Raw genomic sequence first — 16686 nt, 5'->3', positions numbered from 1 at the left:
TCTCAGGTAGCTTTTAAAATTCTAACTTTATTCTGGTTTTTTTAGGCATTTTTATAATAATATGTGTTGCTGTGGATCTGTTGTAATTTTATATATTTGGGTCCTCTATTCTTCCTATATTGGATTTTTCATTTTATTCTTAAGATTGTTCTTAAGATGTTCTTTCATTGAAAAGATTGTGCATCCCTTTGATTTGTGTCTCTCTGCATTCATATACCCCAATAAATCTTAAGTGTGGTCTTTTCATGTTATCTTATATTTCTTGAAAGTTTTGTTAATGGTTTTTATAACATCTTTCCTTCATAGTCAACTTTATTTTCAAGATTATATACTTTGTCTCTATTGCCTGAAACTCTGTCTTCCAAGTTATCTAGTCTCTTGGTGATGCTTTCCACTGAATTTCTAATTTGGTTTATTGATAACTTCATTTTGAGAATTTTTGCTTGATTTTCTTTCAGAATCTCTGTCTCTTCATGGAAGTGATATCACTTCCCATATTTTCTCTCTGATGTCACTCCTTTTATCATTTTTTATCTCACAGCAGATCAGTTTAACTTTGACCATTCTAAACTTTTTCTCTGACATTTACTCCACTGTGGTCTTGATAAATCCTGTTATTGAAGTCCTTAATTTGGGGGGGAGGAAATATTTTTCCCTTGTATTTTTATGTTGTTTGTGTGTCTACCCATCTAACAGTATGGATTTAAAGCAGTGGTTTCTACCCTGTTGAACCTCAATCTTTCTGAGGATGAGAAACAAAGGAGTGAGAGAGAAGCTGTTATAAAATATGAGCACTTGTTTTTGTATAAGTCAAAGGAGTAAGTAGAAAATTATCTTTGAAGAGAATTATTTTTGCTCCAAGAAAATAATCACTTTTTTTCATCCAATTTGTAATATGTACCTGCAATATATATTTTTTTTTCTCGGGATTTACTTTTTTACATTTACATGAAATTATGTAAATATATCAGTAGTAGAGAGTAGAAAGTTATGTTTATATCAAATTTATAGTTAGAAATTTTAATGAACCAAAAAAGAGATAAGAGAAGGAACTTTTATTTATGAATAAAATTGCTTATTTTTTTCTCTGATTACTTATTTTCATCTTTAATTAAAAACCACATCCCATTTCAATTCCTTGTTATCTTTATTATCCCTTACCACATCTATTCACTCCCAATTTGTCTTACTTCATCTACTCTGGACAATCTAAATCCACTCTGTGTCTAAAGACTGACAGTCATGAGAGGAGAGCAAGGTCAAGCTCAAATATACTAAAAGTGTACTGAACATAAAAATTTGGTCATGTTCAGCATGTATTATTAGCCTGTAGTTAAATAATGAGCTTGAGTCTAATTGGTTGGATAGCACATGGAGAAGTACTACAGAATGTGTCTATAAGAAACTTAAAATTTTAGAAGTTAGAGAGTAGGAGACGCTCTAACAAAAGATACTAATTAAGGGCTGTCAGTGAGAGATGAGTTGATGGGGAAAATACTAAGAGCACATTGTCCAAGAAACCAAATGAAGGGAATATTTCAAGAAGAAAGTAAGCAGCTCTGCCAAAATGTTAGTTTTGTTGAGGTCAATTATTGCTGAGATGTTGGTAACACTGAAGTTCAGCCAAGTCATTTTTATAATAAACTAGGGAGGATAGCGCTATAAGCCTGTGGGAATATATAATACTTTTGATGAATTTTTCTAGGAAAAGTGAAAATAAAAATTAAATAATACCTGGAAGATGACTTTCAATTAAAGAAGGGTACCTTTAAGGATGCTCCCATGTAACATACTATAATGCAGAGAGAGAGATTCTAAGATGGTTAGGGAAAGGGAATTGTAACAGCAGTAAAATCCTGAGAAGGCATTGAAAGATGGAAATCAATGCAAAGTTGATATGTAGAGATCAGGAATTTGTTAAGTTAGACTATGCATATAGTTTATAAAGAGAATGTTTGATAGTTTTACTGGTAGAAGAAAAAAGAAATTTTCTTCTAATTGTCCTTTTTGCTTAGTTAAATCAGAAGTAAATTTAACCCAATTGGAAGTGATGAAGTGTGGCTGTATGAGAATTAATTATGTGTAAAATACTCATTCTGTAGATTGGGAGACCGAAATGAATGGGGAACCAAGAGAACTAACAAGTAAACTAACACTAAAACACCTCTTGAGGTTTGTGAGTCCAATCAACATGGGTTCGTGTTTTCTTACATTCATTTTTAGCTGTTTTCATGTTTGGCCATGGAGTTGGCCAAGATTTGGGTTTAATTAGGGTTATACTTTTCTCAAATTAAAACAGGAAGTTGAAAATATGTGTGAAAGTACTATGATTATAAGTCATAAAATCTAACATGGATGAGTGTTAAATAAAAGTACAAGTGGCAGTTATTAAGGATGATTTTGGGACAGTCAGTGGACAGACACCAGGGTGTTAGATAGAATTTCTGACTGGATGTGGAGTTAGACCACATAATAGCATGAATAATTATGAATTAAAAGACAAAGGGAATGATCCTTAATGTTCATTATTACTTTTGAATATATGAATGTATTCCTTTGTGTGTGAGTCAGCTTTTCATCACTGGTTTCAAAATACCTGATCAGAACAAATTAGAGAAGTAAAAGTTTAATTTGACTCACAGTTTCAGAGGTTTAGTCCATGGTGGGATGAATGCACTGATTGCTCTGAGCCCAAGATAAGGAAGAACATCATGTGCAAGGGTCTGGTGGAGCATTACTTCTCCATTTGTGGCAGCCAGGTAGCAAAGAGAAGGAAAGAGACCACATAGAAGATGAACCCTTCCAGGTATATTCCCAGTGACCCACAGTTAACACCCAGTTAGTCCATCCAAATTACAATGGACTGATTAGCTTACAGTTCTCATAATCCAATCATTTTACTTCTACACCCTATTCCAAATGTTAAACTGAGATTAAATTCCAGTGCTTTAAGTACCGTCCCAAAACTCTTCCCATTTATCTATGGAAGTATATCTTTTTTTGTCATTCCCTAGAGTCTATATTAGGTATGGTTTATAATCCTTCCCACTGACAATAATTCACACAGCATGTAGAAAATTTGTAATACCGAGTAACCTGATTCCTATCTACCAGTTCACTGGGAAAAATGTAATAATCATACACTTACGTCATCACTTCCACTCATTTCCCCCCACTGGGAAACATGTGCAATGACTAATATTTATAGATAATAGGAAAACAAGTATGAGCACATCAGAGTTTTAGAATTTGGCAAGAGAAATATTAAAACAAGTAATTAAAGCATTAAGTTTTATTTTAATGGGTACAAATTGCAAGTTGAGCACAGAGGAAATGCTTAATCCTCCTTAGGTAATTCAGGAAATGCTTTGTAGTGGCAACACTTTAAATACATTTAAAAATAGACAGCTGAAAGTGGAAATTGCATAAGCTAGAAAGTAGTACAGAGGTATAAAAATTCTAAAGGGGTTTCACATTTATTGCTGTTCTCAAGTTCAGAGAAAATACAGTTGTGATTTTTTGGTTGTTGTTGTGTAGAGGTGGACATTTTTAATTTTTCATCTAATATTTAAAAAATTTTGGCCTAAGTCAACAATGGCCCGTTTAAGCAATTCCTAGTATATTCAAATAAAAATATTTCTTCTCAGTATTTTCAGAGCTTTTTTCTCAACACTCAGCATTCCATCCTCAATGCTGTACATGAATGAGCTTGTATATTCTTGCAGTTCTCAATTATAGGCTTTTTACCATTTCTCAGGTATGTGCTGCCTAGCATTTCCTGAGGTTTGCCTGGGCTGGTCATCTTCCTGCACTCTTAATAAATGCTGCTGACTTCCACAGGAAATGGTCTTTATAAATTTTGTCTTGATCAGGATCAAGTGGTTACCCTCATGCTCTAGTTAGCTTTTGCTTTCTGTGACCAAAAGAACTGAAAAGAACAACTTAGAGGAGGAAACATTTATTTGCCTCATAGTTTCAGAGGTTCAGTCCATGGTTGGCTGGTTGCATGGCTCTGGGCCCAACATGGGGCAGAACATCAGGGTGGAAGGTTGTGGCAGAGGGAATCAGCTCAGATATGGCAAACAGGAGGTGGAGATAAAACTCTGCTCACTAGTGACAAATTATAAATCCCAAAGGTCTGTCCCCAGTGACCCAACTACTTCTCCTTACTCCTTTCTTCTTACTTGTATTGGTTAGAAAAAAGGAACAAAATTGGACAGCACATATTGAGTTCTTTACCATAAGTATCTGTATTCTTTAACATTGTGACTACAACAGGGTTATAAGCAATATAGAAGAAGTAAAGAGGGGTAAAATAATTTACTTGAGACCCACTGAATTTGAGATAAGTATGGAATATTCTGTGCATCAGTAGTCTGTAATGCAATTTTGGGATCTCAAGAAGGAGACCTGAGCTGGAGATATATTGGCAGACTTCCCATTGTCCATGGGAAGGAATGGAAATAAGAGGCTAGATGAGGTCAGATAGAGAAAAGATTATAAAATGAAATCTTAATGAAAGAATTAACACTTGAGACTGTGTTTAGAGTCACAAGAGAAGTCCAGGATTTTCTATGTTAGTCTATTCCAGGAACGTTAGAGCTGGGTAATGACATCATTCAAGATGCTAGCACCTCATTCCATGCATAATTTTAGGAGAGTATGGGATTCTAATTTCTCTGAAAACAAATATAAGATCTATTCAAATTTGACTAAAATAGATGATAGTACAATGCTATTCATGGACTATCCTGCAATTAAAAGAGCAGGAAAAAACATTTGTACACTGTTTTTAGATATTACCCCTAAACATTTCTCTTCTACTTGGGGGTGGGGAGGGTTCCTAATATATATATTTAAAGTTGTATTAATTGAGTGGCTTGGAATGAAACGAATACTAAATTGTTATAAAACTTAAGATTTTTATTGTCAGAATATTATTATATATTTGTGTAACACATTTTAATAAATGCAAGAATACTATCAATGAATCACAACAGATTTTTTCTCAAACTTTGGCGCAAACCATCCCCAAACACTCACTCTCATCATTTTATCATTCCTGAGCCCCTTCCTTCCTCTGTGTTTCACCCATGTATCCCAGCATATGATAGTCACTCTCTTTACTACTTGACTTTTGTTTAAACTGGCCATATCTCTTCAGAAGACTCATGAACCATTTTGTACTAGTATATCTGTTCAAATCTGTGTTCCACAGCATAGCAAGGTAGAAGTCAGCCCTGTGACAAATTACAACTTCTCCTTTAATTACTAGCTACTGTATAGGGTTTTCCTTTTATTCAAAGCCAGTGATATTGTCCCAGTTTCCCCACCTCTCCTTTTCATAAGAAAACAGCTACAAAAATAAGACTGTGGTCTGTTATTGTACAAGGTCCATTCCTACTCTCTCCACAGACTGGAAGAATTAACCCAAATCAGAGCTCAGTTGTGCTTTGTCTCAGGCAGCTCAGATAAATCCTTCAATTAAATTATTTAAAAATTTTCTTCACCTAATATAAAAGTAAGTGCTAACTATTCATTGTATGAAGTCATCTGGAAGTATTTTCTGGTGGATAGCTAAACCACTTTTATTCGATTATAGAAATTCTTCTCTTTCTTATCCCTCAAATAAACACAAAAACTTATATTTGTTTGCCTTACTTTTTCGAAATGTCAGCTTGTCATACATTATATATGTGGTTCTATTTCTAGGTTTTGCATTCAATTTTGTGGTTTGAGGATGTTTTGTTTTATTTTTAATTTGCTTTTGGTTTTATCCACATATTGATATATCAAGGCTATATACCTAGTAGGGCATATATCTATCCTTTCATTTTTTAAAAATGTTATTTCTTTTTAATGAATTTTTACTTTTATTTTTCATTTACTATTCCATTTAATATTCAATTTACTATATTCCTTAGAAAGTTTAGAATCAGACTTTTAGATTTTGAAAAATAAATATGCATTGAAATGAACAGTTTTTGATTGTGACAACTGATACACCCACATACCATGACCATAATCAAGATAGGATCATTTCATTACCCCAGGAGTTTGCTCATGACCAATTACAACATTCATCCCCACAAGCAATATTCTTTCCACCATAAGTTTACATTTTGCATTGTCATCAGCTTCATAAAAATAGTTTTATACAGTTCATACCCTTTTGTATCTTGTTCTTGTTTTTGATATTCATCTATATTTTTATTTGTGTCAGTAATTCATTCTTTAAATGCAGAACAATCTGTGAAGGATGAAATAAAATAACTTCTTAATGAGTAATATTGAAAGAATCCTAGGTTTTATTGTTTATATTTTCAAATTTAGATCCATAATGCACAGCGCCTTATGGAGGTTGAGAAGACTGTAACAAAGAGCCTTATCAGTTACATAAATAGACACTGTTATTAACTGGTTTACATATTTTATGATTGTAAACTTGTGAAGTAAAAATATATCGTTTTTCTCACAGGCTGTATAATGTGAGATGAGATGATTGATATTATATATTATTTGACATTATTTGCATTTGTGTCAATATTTCTCATTTACACTGACTGTTTAACAGCCTGAAATTACACATCATAATACTTTTTAAGCTTTTTTATCTTAATATTTAAAGTGATATAGTGGAAAATACTCCAATATGATGATATTTGGAAGAGAACTAAAGGTGAACTCTAATTGAAGATATTTGGGGAACATTTTATATGCTTACAGTAAAATAATTGGTTTATGTTTATGTGCCTTTCATATCTGATACTGAACGTCCATCTGTTTAGTTCATACTTTGTAAAGAGAAGAAAGTCATATCTAATTGGTTTGTCTTGAACTATATTTTAAATGCATTTTTAAAAGTAAAATTTTTCTATGAACACATTCTACCAAATGAATTAACGGATTATTTGGAATGTGTGTGATTACAATGATAAGAAGCTGTGATTCTGGATAATACATACCAGGAATATATTTTATGTTCTGGCACTTACTAGCTCTTTGATCTGGGGCAATTTATTTTGTAATTATTTTCTGACTTATGACATTATCTATGAATTGGGGTAATAGGCACCCTTATATCAAAGAGTAGTGAGAGAGTGAGGATATAATGAAATAATACTTGTAATATTACTGTGCATTTGAAAAAGCTCAATTAAAACGTGTGCAACTGTGTGTGTGTGTGTGTGTGTGTGTGTGTGTGTGTGTTTATTTGTGCACTTCCCTGGGAGACTCACAGTCCAGGATACTTTGAAAGAGAATGTTTTTTCCTCTCATGGTGTAAAATTATTTACAAGAGTGGAACTGTGCTGTGTCAAGAGTGTCAACATGAGGCCCAGATAACATTGCCAAGACTGAGATGGCCAGAGAAGCAGAGTCAGAGAAGGGAGAGTGAGAGTATTACTTGGTTTTATCTGTTGGTGACTGAGCTAATAATCAGCTTATGATTGTTTAAATGGCTATGGTTGCTTAATCCCCCAAATTTATATTTAGTTTAAAGTATTAGGGTCTGAGAAGAACAAATCTATGAAAGCTAAAATGAAATGGCCTACTCAAAAGAATAATCCTTTACTTCAAAATGATACTGAATTTATATTGTTTAGGTTTAAAAATTTGGAAGCACAGATTTGGAAAGCAATAAAGGATTAGAAGGTTGGAATAAGGGGCCTTTGAAATACGATTATTAGTGCTCAGAGAGGATTTAACTGTGAGATGAAGTAATTGTTTTGTATCAACATATGCTCTAATACTTTGGTGCAAACAGCATCTAGAATATACATTCTGAATTTGAAAAATATTGTTTTTGCAGATACAGGAGTCCTTCAAAACTATCACAAAGAGGCCACACTTGTACTTTTAAATAGTCTCAATCAGGTTATCAAAATGGTGTCTATTTTGATGAAGGTGAAATGCAGGGACATGATGTAATATCATATATACACGCATGAGTTCTTGAAGAGAAAATGAAATGCTTCATCCTCTGGGAAGAAAAATCAGTTATAAAAAAGAAACTGTCTACAATGACAGTTGTATTCTCTTTGAAAGAGAATGTTTTTAAGAGATGACAGGAGCAATAACAATGATAATAATAAGAATTTACATTTATTTCCCGTTTATTCTGTGCATAGGCACTGTTTTAAGTGCTTTACTTGCAATTGTGCCTTAATTTTTAAAACAGCCTTGTGAGATATTTTATTCCCACTTTTCAGATGAGATAAATAAAACAAGATTTAAAGTTGACACTTTGGCTCCTGAGAAAATTGTTCCCAGCATATATACCCTATTATGGTTCAAAAATCTAACCATTATATCACAAATAGAAGTTATTTTATTTTAAATGTTGTCATGCTATGAAAATAAATGTATATTTTCCCTAGGTCATATCTTAAGTGCTTTTCTTCTCTATCTAGTGGAACAACACTTGCAACACTTTTTTAAAAAATAATATTTTTAAAAGTTTTTAAAATAATATTTTTTAAATTTTTAAAAAATAATATTTACATTGGCTTCTTTGAGTTTGTCTTTAGCGCTTAAGAGATATGTCACTGAATCATTAAAACTTATGAGGCTCAGTGGTTTTCACATTTTAAACTGGCTTTCACATTTTTAAACTCCTTTGAGAACTTTTTTAAATAAAATGAATACAGAGTGTCTGACCCACAAAGTGATGTGCACTAGATGATAAATGCTACTGGAAAGTATCAGAATTTGTTTTTTAAGCCAGGCTTTAGTGTTTGCTTTATTTTTCTTGTGTGTGTACATTCCAAAAGTTTTCAGTGTAAAGTTTGCAAATTTTATTGTACATAGTGGCTACAGACTCCAATGCATGTAAATTAAAAGTAGACTACTGCTGTCTCCTTCTCTACAGAAATTTCAACTTTACTTCTCTGAACAAGTTGTTCCATTTTAATGTCTAAATGGTATTGAAGGATAGCCAAATGACAGCTTTTGGGTTGTTACATACATGGGAACCTTGTAATATCTGTGTGTACATAGATTTTATCTAAGCTGTGCATTTTAACAAGATATTCCTGGTCCTAGAAATTCTCCAAATATATCTGGGGTAGTGCACAGAAATCTGATTCAATACTCACACCTGACATATTAAATTAAAAGTATAAGACTATATCATGATATTCTTAATAACAGAAAAATTTTAAAACAAGCATTTCATGCATGTTGTTTCATAAGAAACAGCAACCAACTGTGAGATTCATAGATTTATGTTCTATGACTTGAATTTGGGTGTCCTACAATGGTCCATGTGTTAGGTTGGTCCCTAGGCTATTGAAAGATGGTATGGACCTTTAAGTGATGGGGTCTAATGGGGGATCCTTTCATCATCAGGGCTGTTGCCCTTGGAAAGGATTACAATATTTTCTCATGGACTCTCTTAGTTCTCCCAAGAGTTTTTATATAAGGAACAAGCCTGTACTCACCCAGATGTCTCTGCTTCCTGATTTGAGACATAATGCTTTTGCAATGGGGTCCTTACCCAAGCTTGCACTAAGCTGCTTGGACTTTGAGTCTCCAAACTTTTGAGCTAAATAAGCCTCTTTACTTCGTAAAGTTAGGCTGTGCCAGGTGTTTCCCTATAACAACAAATAGTGGATAATACAATATGTTACATCTTTGCACACTACCATCATATCAAGTGAAATCACAGATAAATACATCAAGCCCTTTTGTGTGTGTGCGTGTGTGTGTGTATCCCCCCACCCAGTGTTACACAGAATCAAAATTTGAACCTACATTTGTCTGAACTCCAAAAGATTTGCTGAAGGTTAAATAGACTTAAGTACTTGTCCAGTTCAGAGGGTATGGTATTGGCTTTGGGAATAAGGCATGCAGACTCCCAGTCTAATACTTTTTTGATGCTTACAAAATATGCATCACATAGAGAAGAGCAGATCTTATAACACATAGAGACTATTATAAGTTAAACAAAGACACTGGGACTACCCACTCCTCTAACTTCTCAAAATAGTATGCAACATGATTCCTTGATGATTTAAATGCTATTGACATTTTAGCTAATGATATTTTCCAAATTAATTTTAGATTAACTCAGGAAAGTGTTTTCGTTCTTTGTAATTATAGCCCCTAAAATGCTTTCAAGAAATTATTTACAAAATGCAAACTCTCTTCCTAATAGGTAAGGGATTTCTTTAACCTTTCATTGGTCCGAAGCATGTATCATATCAATTGCTTTTCTTTAAGTCTTGAATTATTCTGGTTTTTTCTTCTGTTATTCCATAATGCATATTTCATTAACCATAATGTTTTTCTCCCTCCCATAAATTTACTCCCTCTTTTTCTCCCTTTTCTTTTCCCTTACTCCTTCCTTTATTCTATGAAGTGCTGTTAAGTAAATGTCTAGAACAATGCCACATGTTCAATAAAAAGCAAGCAAACCAAAATACCTGCCTGTCCTCATTCACTTTGCAGTTTATCATTCAGAACTGCATTCTCAATTCTTAGCCCTAGTAGATCTTCAACAATCTGTCTGAATCAAGGTGAGACACCCAACACACATGCACAAACCACACACGTACAAATGAGCACATGCACATACCATACACATGTACTTATGTGAATGACATCCACAAGATATGCATGGGTCACACATGTGCATGCAGATCATGCACAGACACATACATATCACACACATGATATATGTATATGCCAATAAAATGCAATGTTATTTATTTGTTTTAATATTAAAAAGTTAATGGAAATTGAAAAAAATACTTGATTCAACCTAACTGAAAATTTTGAAGACATTTCTCTCCAAAAACCTTTAAAGTTACAAAATAAAGTAAGAACAGATAAATTTGACTTTATTGAGGAAAAAAATTAACTATGTGAACTTTTGGGTAAGTGAAAAATCCATTATACAATCTTGACACTTGCTTATCAATATTTTTGACTACTGCTTGCACTAAGATTTTACCAAGAGTGAAGAAAAGACAGATTATTGAATTTTTTTTCTTGAACAATCTATTCCTACATTGTGAAATACAGTAAAATAGTCAAAAGATAGGTAGTAAGGGGAAAAGGACAAGAAGCAGCAAGAAAATCTGCATGCCAACTTTTCCATTCTGGGGTGCCAGGGTTTGACTGTGTGCTGAGTAATCAGTATTCATAGATGATAGGCTGAAACCCAAGAAGCTGAATCATATTCCTGCACTAATGCATCTGTGGAAGCGTAGAAAGGATTGAAAAAGACTAAAGGGTGGAAAAATCATTGCTTTTCTAAAATGTCCACACCATTCTTTCCACTGTGTCCTAGTTTTGTGAGTGCTGCCTTTAGCCTTAGGTCTATTTATTTCATTTTTTGTTTTGTCCTTATGATTTCAAAACATGATTAGAGCTTACAGTGAGAGATGAGTTGGCTCAGAGAATTTTATGCTTTGGTTTCAGGGAAGAAAATATAATTTTCAATCCAGATGGGATATATATTTTATATACTTTATATTAGACAGAAATACAACTAGAGATGAAGCAAAAAGAAGGAGAGTTGGAGGAAAACCAAAAGGAAGTTAGGAAGCAAAAAAAATGGGTAGGAAGGAAGGAGAAGAAATTGATTGAGAAAGAGAATGAAATGAAACAAACAAGCCAGTAAATATAGATTATAAATCAGTAATATGAATTTCTGTATTCTGAGTCTGAATACAGAAATCATTAATCAAGCTGCTTCATCAACTAAAAGCAGGAAGCTTCTCATACATATATTCTGGGGTGAAATACACATATGGCTCAAAAAGTACCAGAAAGTCTCTAATATTTGTTATTCCATAACCTTGCCCATACTCCTGGGAAAGGTTTTTAGAGAATTATTTTAAAAGTATGTAGAGAAACTTGGGAATTAATTGTTTTAGTCCACTTTTTCCTGCTAAAATAGAATACCCCAATCTGGTAAAATGTAATGAACAGAAATTTATTGACTAACAGTCTGGAAGCTGAGAAGCCTAAGATCCAGGGGCCAGCATCTGGTGAGGTCATTGAATAGCAGAAGTCAAAGAGACTGTGAGAGAGAGCTAAAGCTAAATAGGGGGATGAACTTGTCCCATTATAAGAAAATTACTCCAATAACAATGACATTAATTCAGTCATGAGGATGGCACTCCCATTACCCAAACACCTCCAGTTAGGTCCCAAGTCCCATTGCACAGTGAGGATCATATTTCCAACATAACAATTTTGGGGAACATGTTCAAAACATAGAGTGAATCAAACTGGTTTAGGATTTCTGTCAGTACTTTTCAGTGTGAGAAATAAAGAAGAAATTTTTTAATGTCCTGTTCTTTTCTTCTTGGATTACAGGATGAAATTGCATTCTTAGAAGTTATGCAAAGATGAATTTTGTATATATTTCCTAGTGCAGATATCAAAGCATAGGTTGTATAACTCTGCTACCTGCAACTTGGAAGCCAGGACTTCCCTGCTATATTAAATGATCTGTTTAAAGCTTAAATTTCATTTAAAATTGTACTTATTGAACAGGATTTTTTAATTCCATGCATTTTATACAATATTTAGTAAATATTAACAGCCTATTATCTGGCACTCTAGTGTGTGCTTGATATGTAGCTACAAAGAAAACATAAGGGTTCTGGTAAATTGGGTATTATATTTAATGAGAGAAACAGTATAAAGAGGTAAGTACAGAATAATATAAGATTGTAAGTGGAAAAAGACACTATGAAGTAAAATAAGTAGATGGTATGGAGAGAATAAAGGATAAATTATTTGAGAAAACAGGGAAGCACTTACATTAAAAATTGTGTTGGACATTTCAAGAGGAGGATGGGCAGAGCTCCAAATTTCATATAACATAAATACCTGTCTTGAATATCATTAATTGTTTTTAATGATTGAATAAATAGATTAAAACCCGTTTTAACAGCATTATATAGAACTTGTTTAAAACAGTAGTGATATAATAAATTTTAAAGATCTGAGTGCATTATATCTGTACTAACTACTAAATACTAATACCAGAAATGCATAATACCAAAAATATAATCAATTTTTGCTTTTCTACTATGAAACAGACAGTGCATACAATTCTAAATACATTCATACAATTTGAATCTGACTTATCTGTCACAAATATTCAAAATGGAAGATATTACTATTTGCATTTCTCACATGAGAGAACTGTATTTAGTACAGTTCATGCAACTTTTCCCATAATCATTAAGCTAGAATGAAAAAGCAACATAGTAAAAACAAGGAATTATCTGATTACAAGGCCACCACTTTTCCTTCACTATTTTACTGAGATCCTCAATAAGCCAAAAGAGTTTGAATAATTCAGTAAAATAGGGAAAGTGAGATGTTAAATTGGCTTCCTGATTAGCCTGATAGGAAAAAAATGTTAATGACTAAAATCAAACACATTAAACTAACATGCTTTTCCCTTATTAGAAGAGCTTGTTGCTTTTAATGAGATATTTTCAACTGTTTTCTTGAGCAGCCTGTAAGAGTAAAATCAAAGATGTTTTAATAATATTTTCCCTCTCAGGGCACTTGTTCTTTCAATGTTGGTAAAACTCTAGGATCTAAGTATGTTGATTGACAATTTAAAGTTGTTTATGTTTCTTCTCTTTTATTTTATATTCATGCTTCCTGCAACATTTGCTTTGTGAAAATAAGAATGAATGAATGAACAACGGTTATTTATATGCTCTAATTTTGCTATAGATATTTTATGATAACACTACTTTTATTTCCTGCTGTTGGTTATCATTTCAAAACAATGTTCAACCTAATGTACTTACAATCACCTTCCAAGTACACTGAGATGCGGTATAATCTCTTCAGAAGTTATGTCATGTTTAAAATGCACACACACACACACACACACACACGTTTGTATTTATGTAGATTCCTTTTGTTTTGTATTTCTAGAACCTCAACCTACTGGCTTACTCGCATCCAGTCTTTTCTCTACTGCAATGAGAACGGCCTCCTGGGCAGCTTTTCAGAAGAGACGCACTCCTGCACATGTCCAAACGACCAGGTTGTCTGCACTTCATTCCTGCCCTGCACTGTGGGCGACGCCTCCGCCTGCCTGACCTGTGCACCTGACAACCGCACCCGCTGTGGCACCTGCAATACTGGTTACATGCTGAGCCAGGGGCTCTGCAAGCCTGAAGTTGCAGAGTCTACGGATCACTATATTGGCTTTGAGACTGACCTGCAAGACCTTGAGATGAAATACTTGTTGCAAAAGACAGACAGACGAATAGAAGTCCATGCCATTTTTATCAGCAATGACATGCGCCTCAACAGCTGGTTTGACCCCTCCTGGCGGAAACGGATGCTCCTTACCTTGAAGAGTAACAAATACAAGTCAAGCCTGGTCCACATGATCTTGGGTCTCTCTTTACAGATTTGCCTAACTAAAAACAGCACCTTGGAGCCAGTGTTGGCTGTTTACATCAATCCTTTTGGAGGCAGCCACTCAGAGAGCTGGTTTATGCCTGTGAATGAAAACAGCTTTCCAGACTGGGAGCGGACTAAGTTGGACCTCCCTCTGCAGTGTTATAACTGGACACTGACTCTGGGGAACAAATGGAAGACATTTTTTGAGACAGTACACATCTACCTGAGGAGTCGCATCAAGTCAAATGGCCCCAATGGCAATGAGAGCATTTACTACGAACCTTTGGAGTTCATTGATCCTTCCCGGAACCTGGGCTACATGAAAATCAACAACATCCAAGTGTTTGGCTACAGCATGCACTTCGACCCTGAAGCAATTCGGGACCTGATTTTGCAGCTGGACTACCCCTATACTCAGGGATCCCAGGACTCAGCACTTTTGCAACTACTAGAGATAAGAGACCGTGTAAATAAACTCTCCCCACCTGGTCAGCGTCGTCTAGATCTTTTCTCTTGCTTGCTTCGTCATAGACTCAAGCTGTCTACTAGTGAGGTGGTGAGGATCCAATCTGCTCTGCAGGCGTTTAATGCCAAATTGCCAAACACAATGGATTATGACACGACCAAATTATGTAGTTAACCATAAATGTCAAGCACAACCCAAAATCTTGAAGGAGTTTTTACAGTGCTTTTGTGGAACAGTTTATGTTTGGAAGAGTAAATTTAAATTGTCTTTTCAATATCTGTCTTATATCAGTCAATAACATTGGATGGCAATTTACACACATGAACTTGCTGACAATGAATATATTATACTGCAGTTTTGGTTTATGAATGAAATAAATACTGACCAGTCTAGAAGACATTCTACTTTTTACAATAAATTTCATTTGTAATTTTATATGTTCCGTGGCAATGCTTTTGTGCATTACATCCTCTAGAGGGAACATAAAAAGACACCAATAAAATTTTGTAGCTGAGCAGTTATTAAAAAGAAGTGCTGTGGGATTCCTTTTTTCCATGAAATGAGTTCTATTTTGATATAGTTTGTTAGAATCTGGGGAGAATTCACCAAGATTTTTTAATGGAAACATTTGAAGGTCCCTTGCAATTAACTTTATGGAAAACCCAACTCGGTAGAATGCTTAGTATTCAGTTGTTATTTTATGGGTCATAGCATAATGGCAGTGATATGTTTACTACCTGTGTTGAGAAACCACTCCTAGAGACACCATTATTATCAAAATAGTCAAATAAACTAATTCCCAAGCAAATATCAAACCATTTAAGCAAACATAGAGGAAAAGCAGTGTGATTCTAAGACACATCACGGAGAAAGTAAACCCTTAATTTCCTTAGCAACTTGCTTTATCGTTTTTTCTTTATATTCTTATAAACAATAATCAGCATACTCTGCACAATCATTTTCATTTCAAGTACTGAAAAGCTACTTTCCAGCACTTTACCAACATCAATAAAATAGCATTTCTAGAATTCTCAAATTGTAATGTAACGGTGTAAAATAAATGCTCAAATAACTAGTTCAAATGTAAATAGACAATTTTTTTTTCCTCACAGAAAAGCTACTGTTACAAAAAGATACTTTGAGAAGAAAACCCATTCATTAGAAAATGAATTTTAATTCATATTTTTGGTCTGAAAGTTACAATGAGTTTTTATATTATTTGCAATGTAATGTTTGATATATAATTCTTTTGTTTTATAGAGTTAAATTTAATTTTTTTCTTAGGTACATGGCTGCTTCAGTAAAATATGTTTATGCCACTTATCACTCAGTTCTTTCTAGATAATTTATAAATGTGTTCTTATTTAACAAATGCACTGTCTAGGCCAGCTTTCTGGTTCATGTCATGAAGGCATTTCTAAGGGCACAAAAGGAACTCATGACATGGATGAAAAAAGAAATGACTACTAATAAAAATGCCACAGACCTTCTGGATTCTTGTGCTATTTGTTTCCAATTCCAAAACACCTTAAAATATAAACCAGCGGTTCAGACAAACTTATCCAATCTGTCATGAGCAAAGCATCATTTTCCCACCTAATATCTGAGCAGCTGAATTTCTTAATTTAGTTGCTTAATTTTTGTTTTTAGTGTACTTCTGTCATAGTAGTAATTCAATAGAAATTTCATATAATTATTTAACACTCACCACCTTTCTGGTATCATCACAAAAACTCTCTTCATTTAATGCTGAAGAAAACTTCAAGTTATGAACAATTATTTCTATTTTCCTGATGGAGAAAAGCAAAGAATTAGAATAGTTTGTC

The 16686-nt window shown here is 33.7% G+C and overlaps 1 protein-coding gene across 3 annotated transcripts in view; it reads left to right on the top strand.

Moving 5' to 3' along the window:
- The window catches only part of Brinp3 (BMP/retinoic acid inducible neural specific 3), a 383341-nt gene extending 366974 nt beyond the window's left edge, over positions 1-16367 (top strand). For all 3 annotated transcript variants that reach the window (XM_046427569.2, XM_058573679.1, XM_058573680.1), the window contains exon 8: positions 13918-16367. In XM_046427569.2, coding sequence (XP_046283525.1) covers positions 13918-15034 — 1117 coding nt within the window. In that variant the 3' untranslated portion in view covers positions 15035-16367. The remainder of the gene's footprint in view (positions 1-13917) is intronic.
- Positions 16368-16686: the final 319 nt, after the last annotated feature.

The sequence above is a fragment of the Marmota monax genome, unplaced genomic scaffold, assembly GCF_021218885.2.
Source record: "Marmota monax isolate L192 unplaced genomic scaffold, Marmota_monax_Labrador192_F-V1.1 WCK01_AAM20220418_F8-fsc00202, whole genome shotgun sequence".
NCBI classification, from domain to species: domain Eukaryota; kingdom Metazoa; phylum Chordata; class Mammalia; order Rodentia; family Sciuridae; genus Marmota; species Marmota monax.
This window is presented reverse-complemented; position numbering and strand designations above follow the sequence as displayed.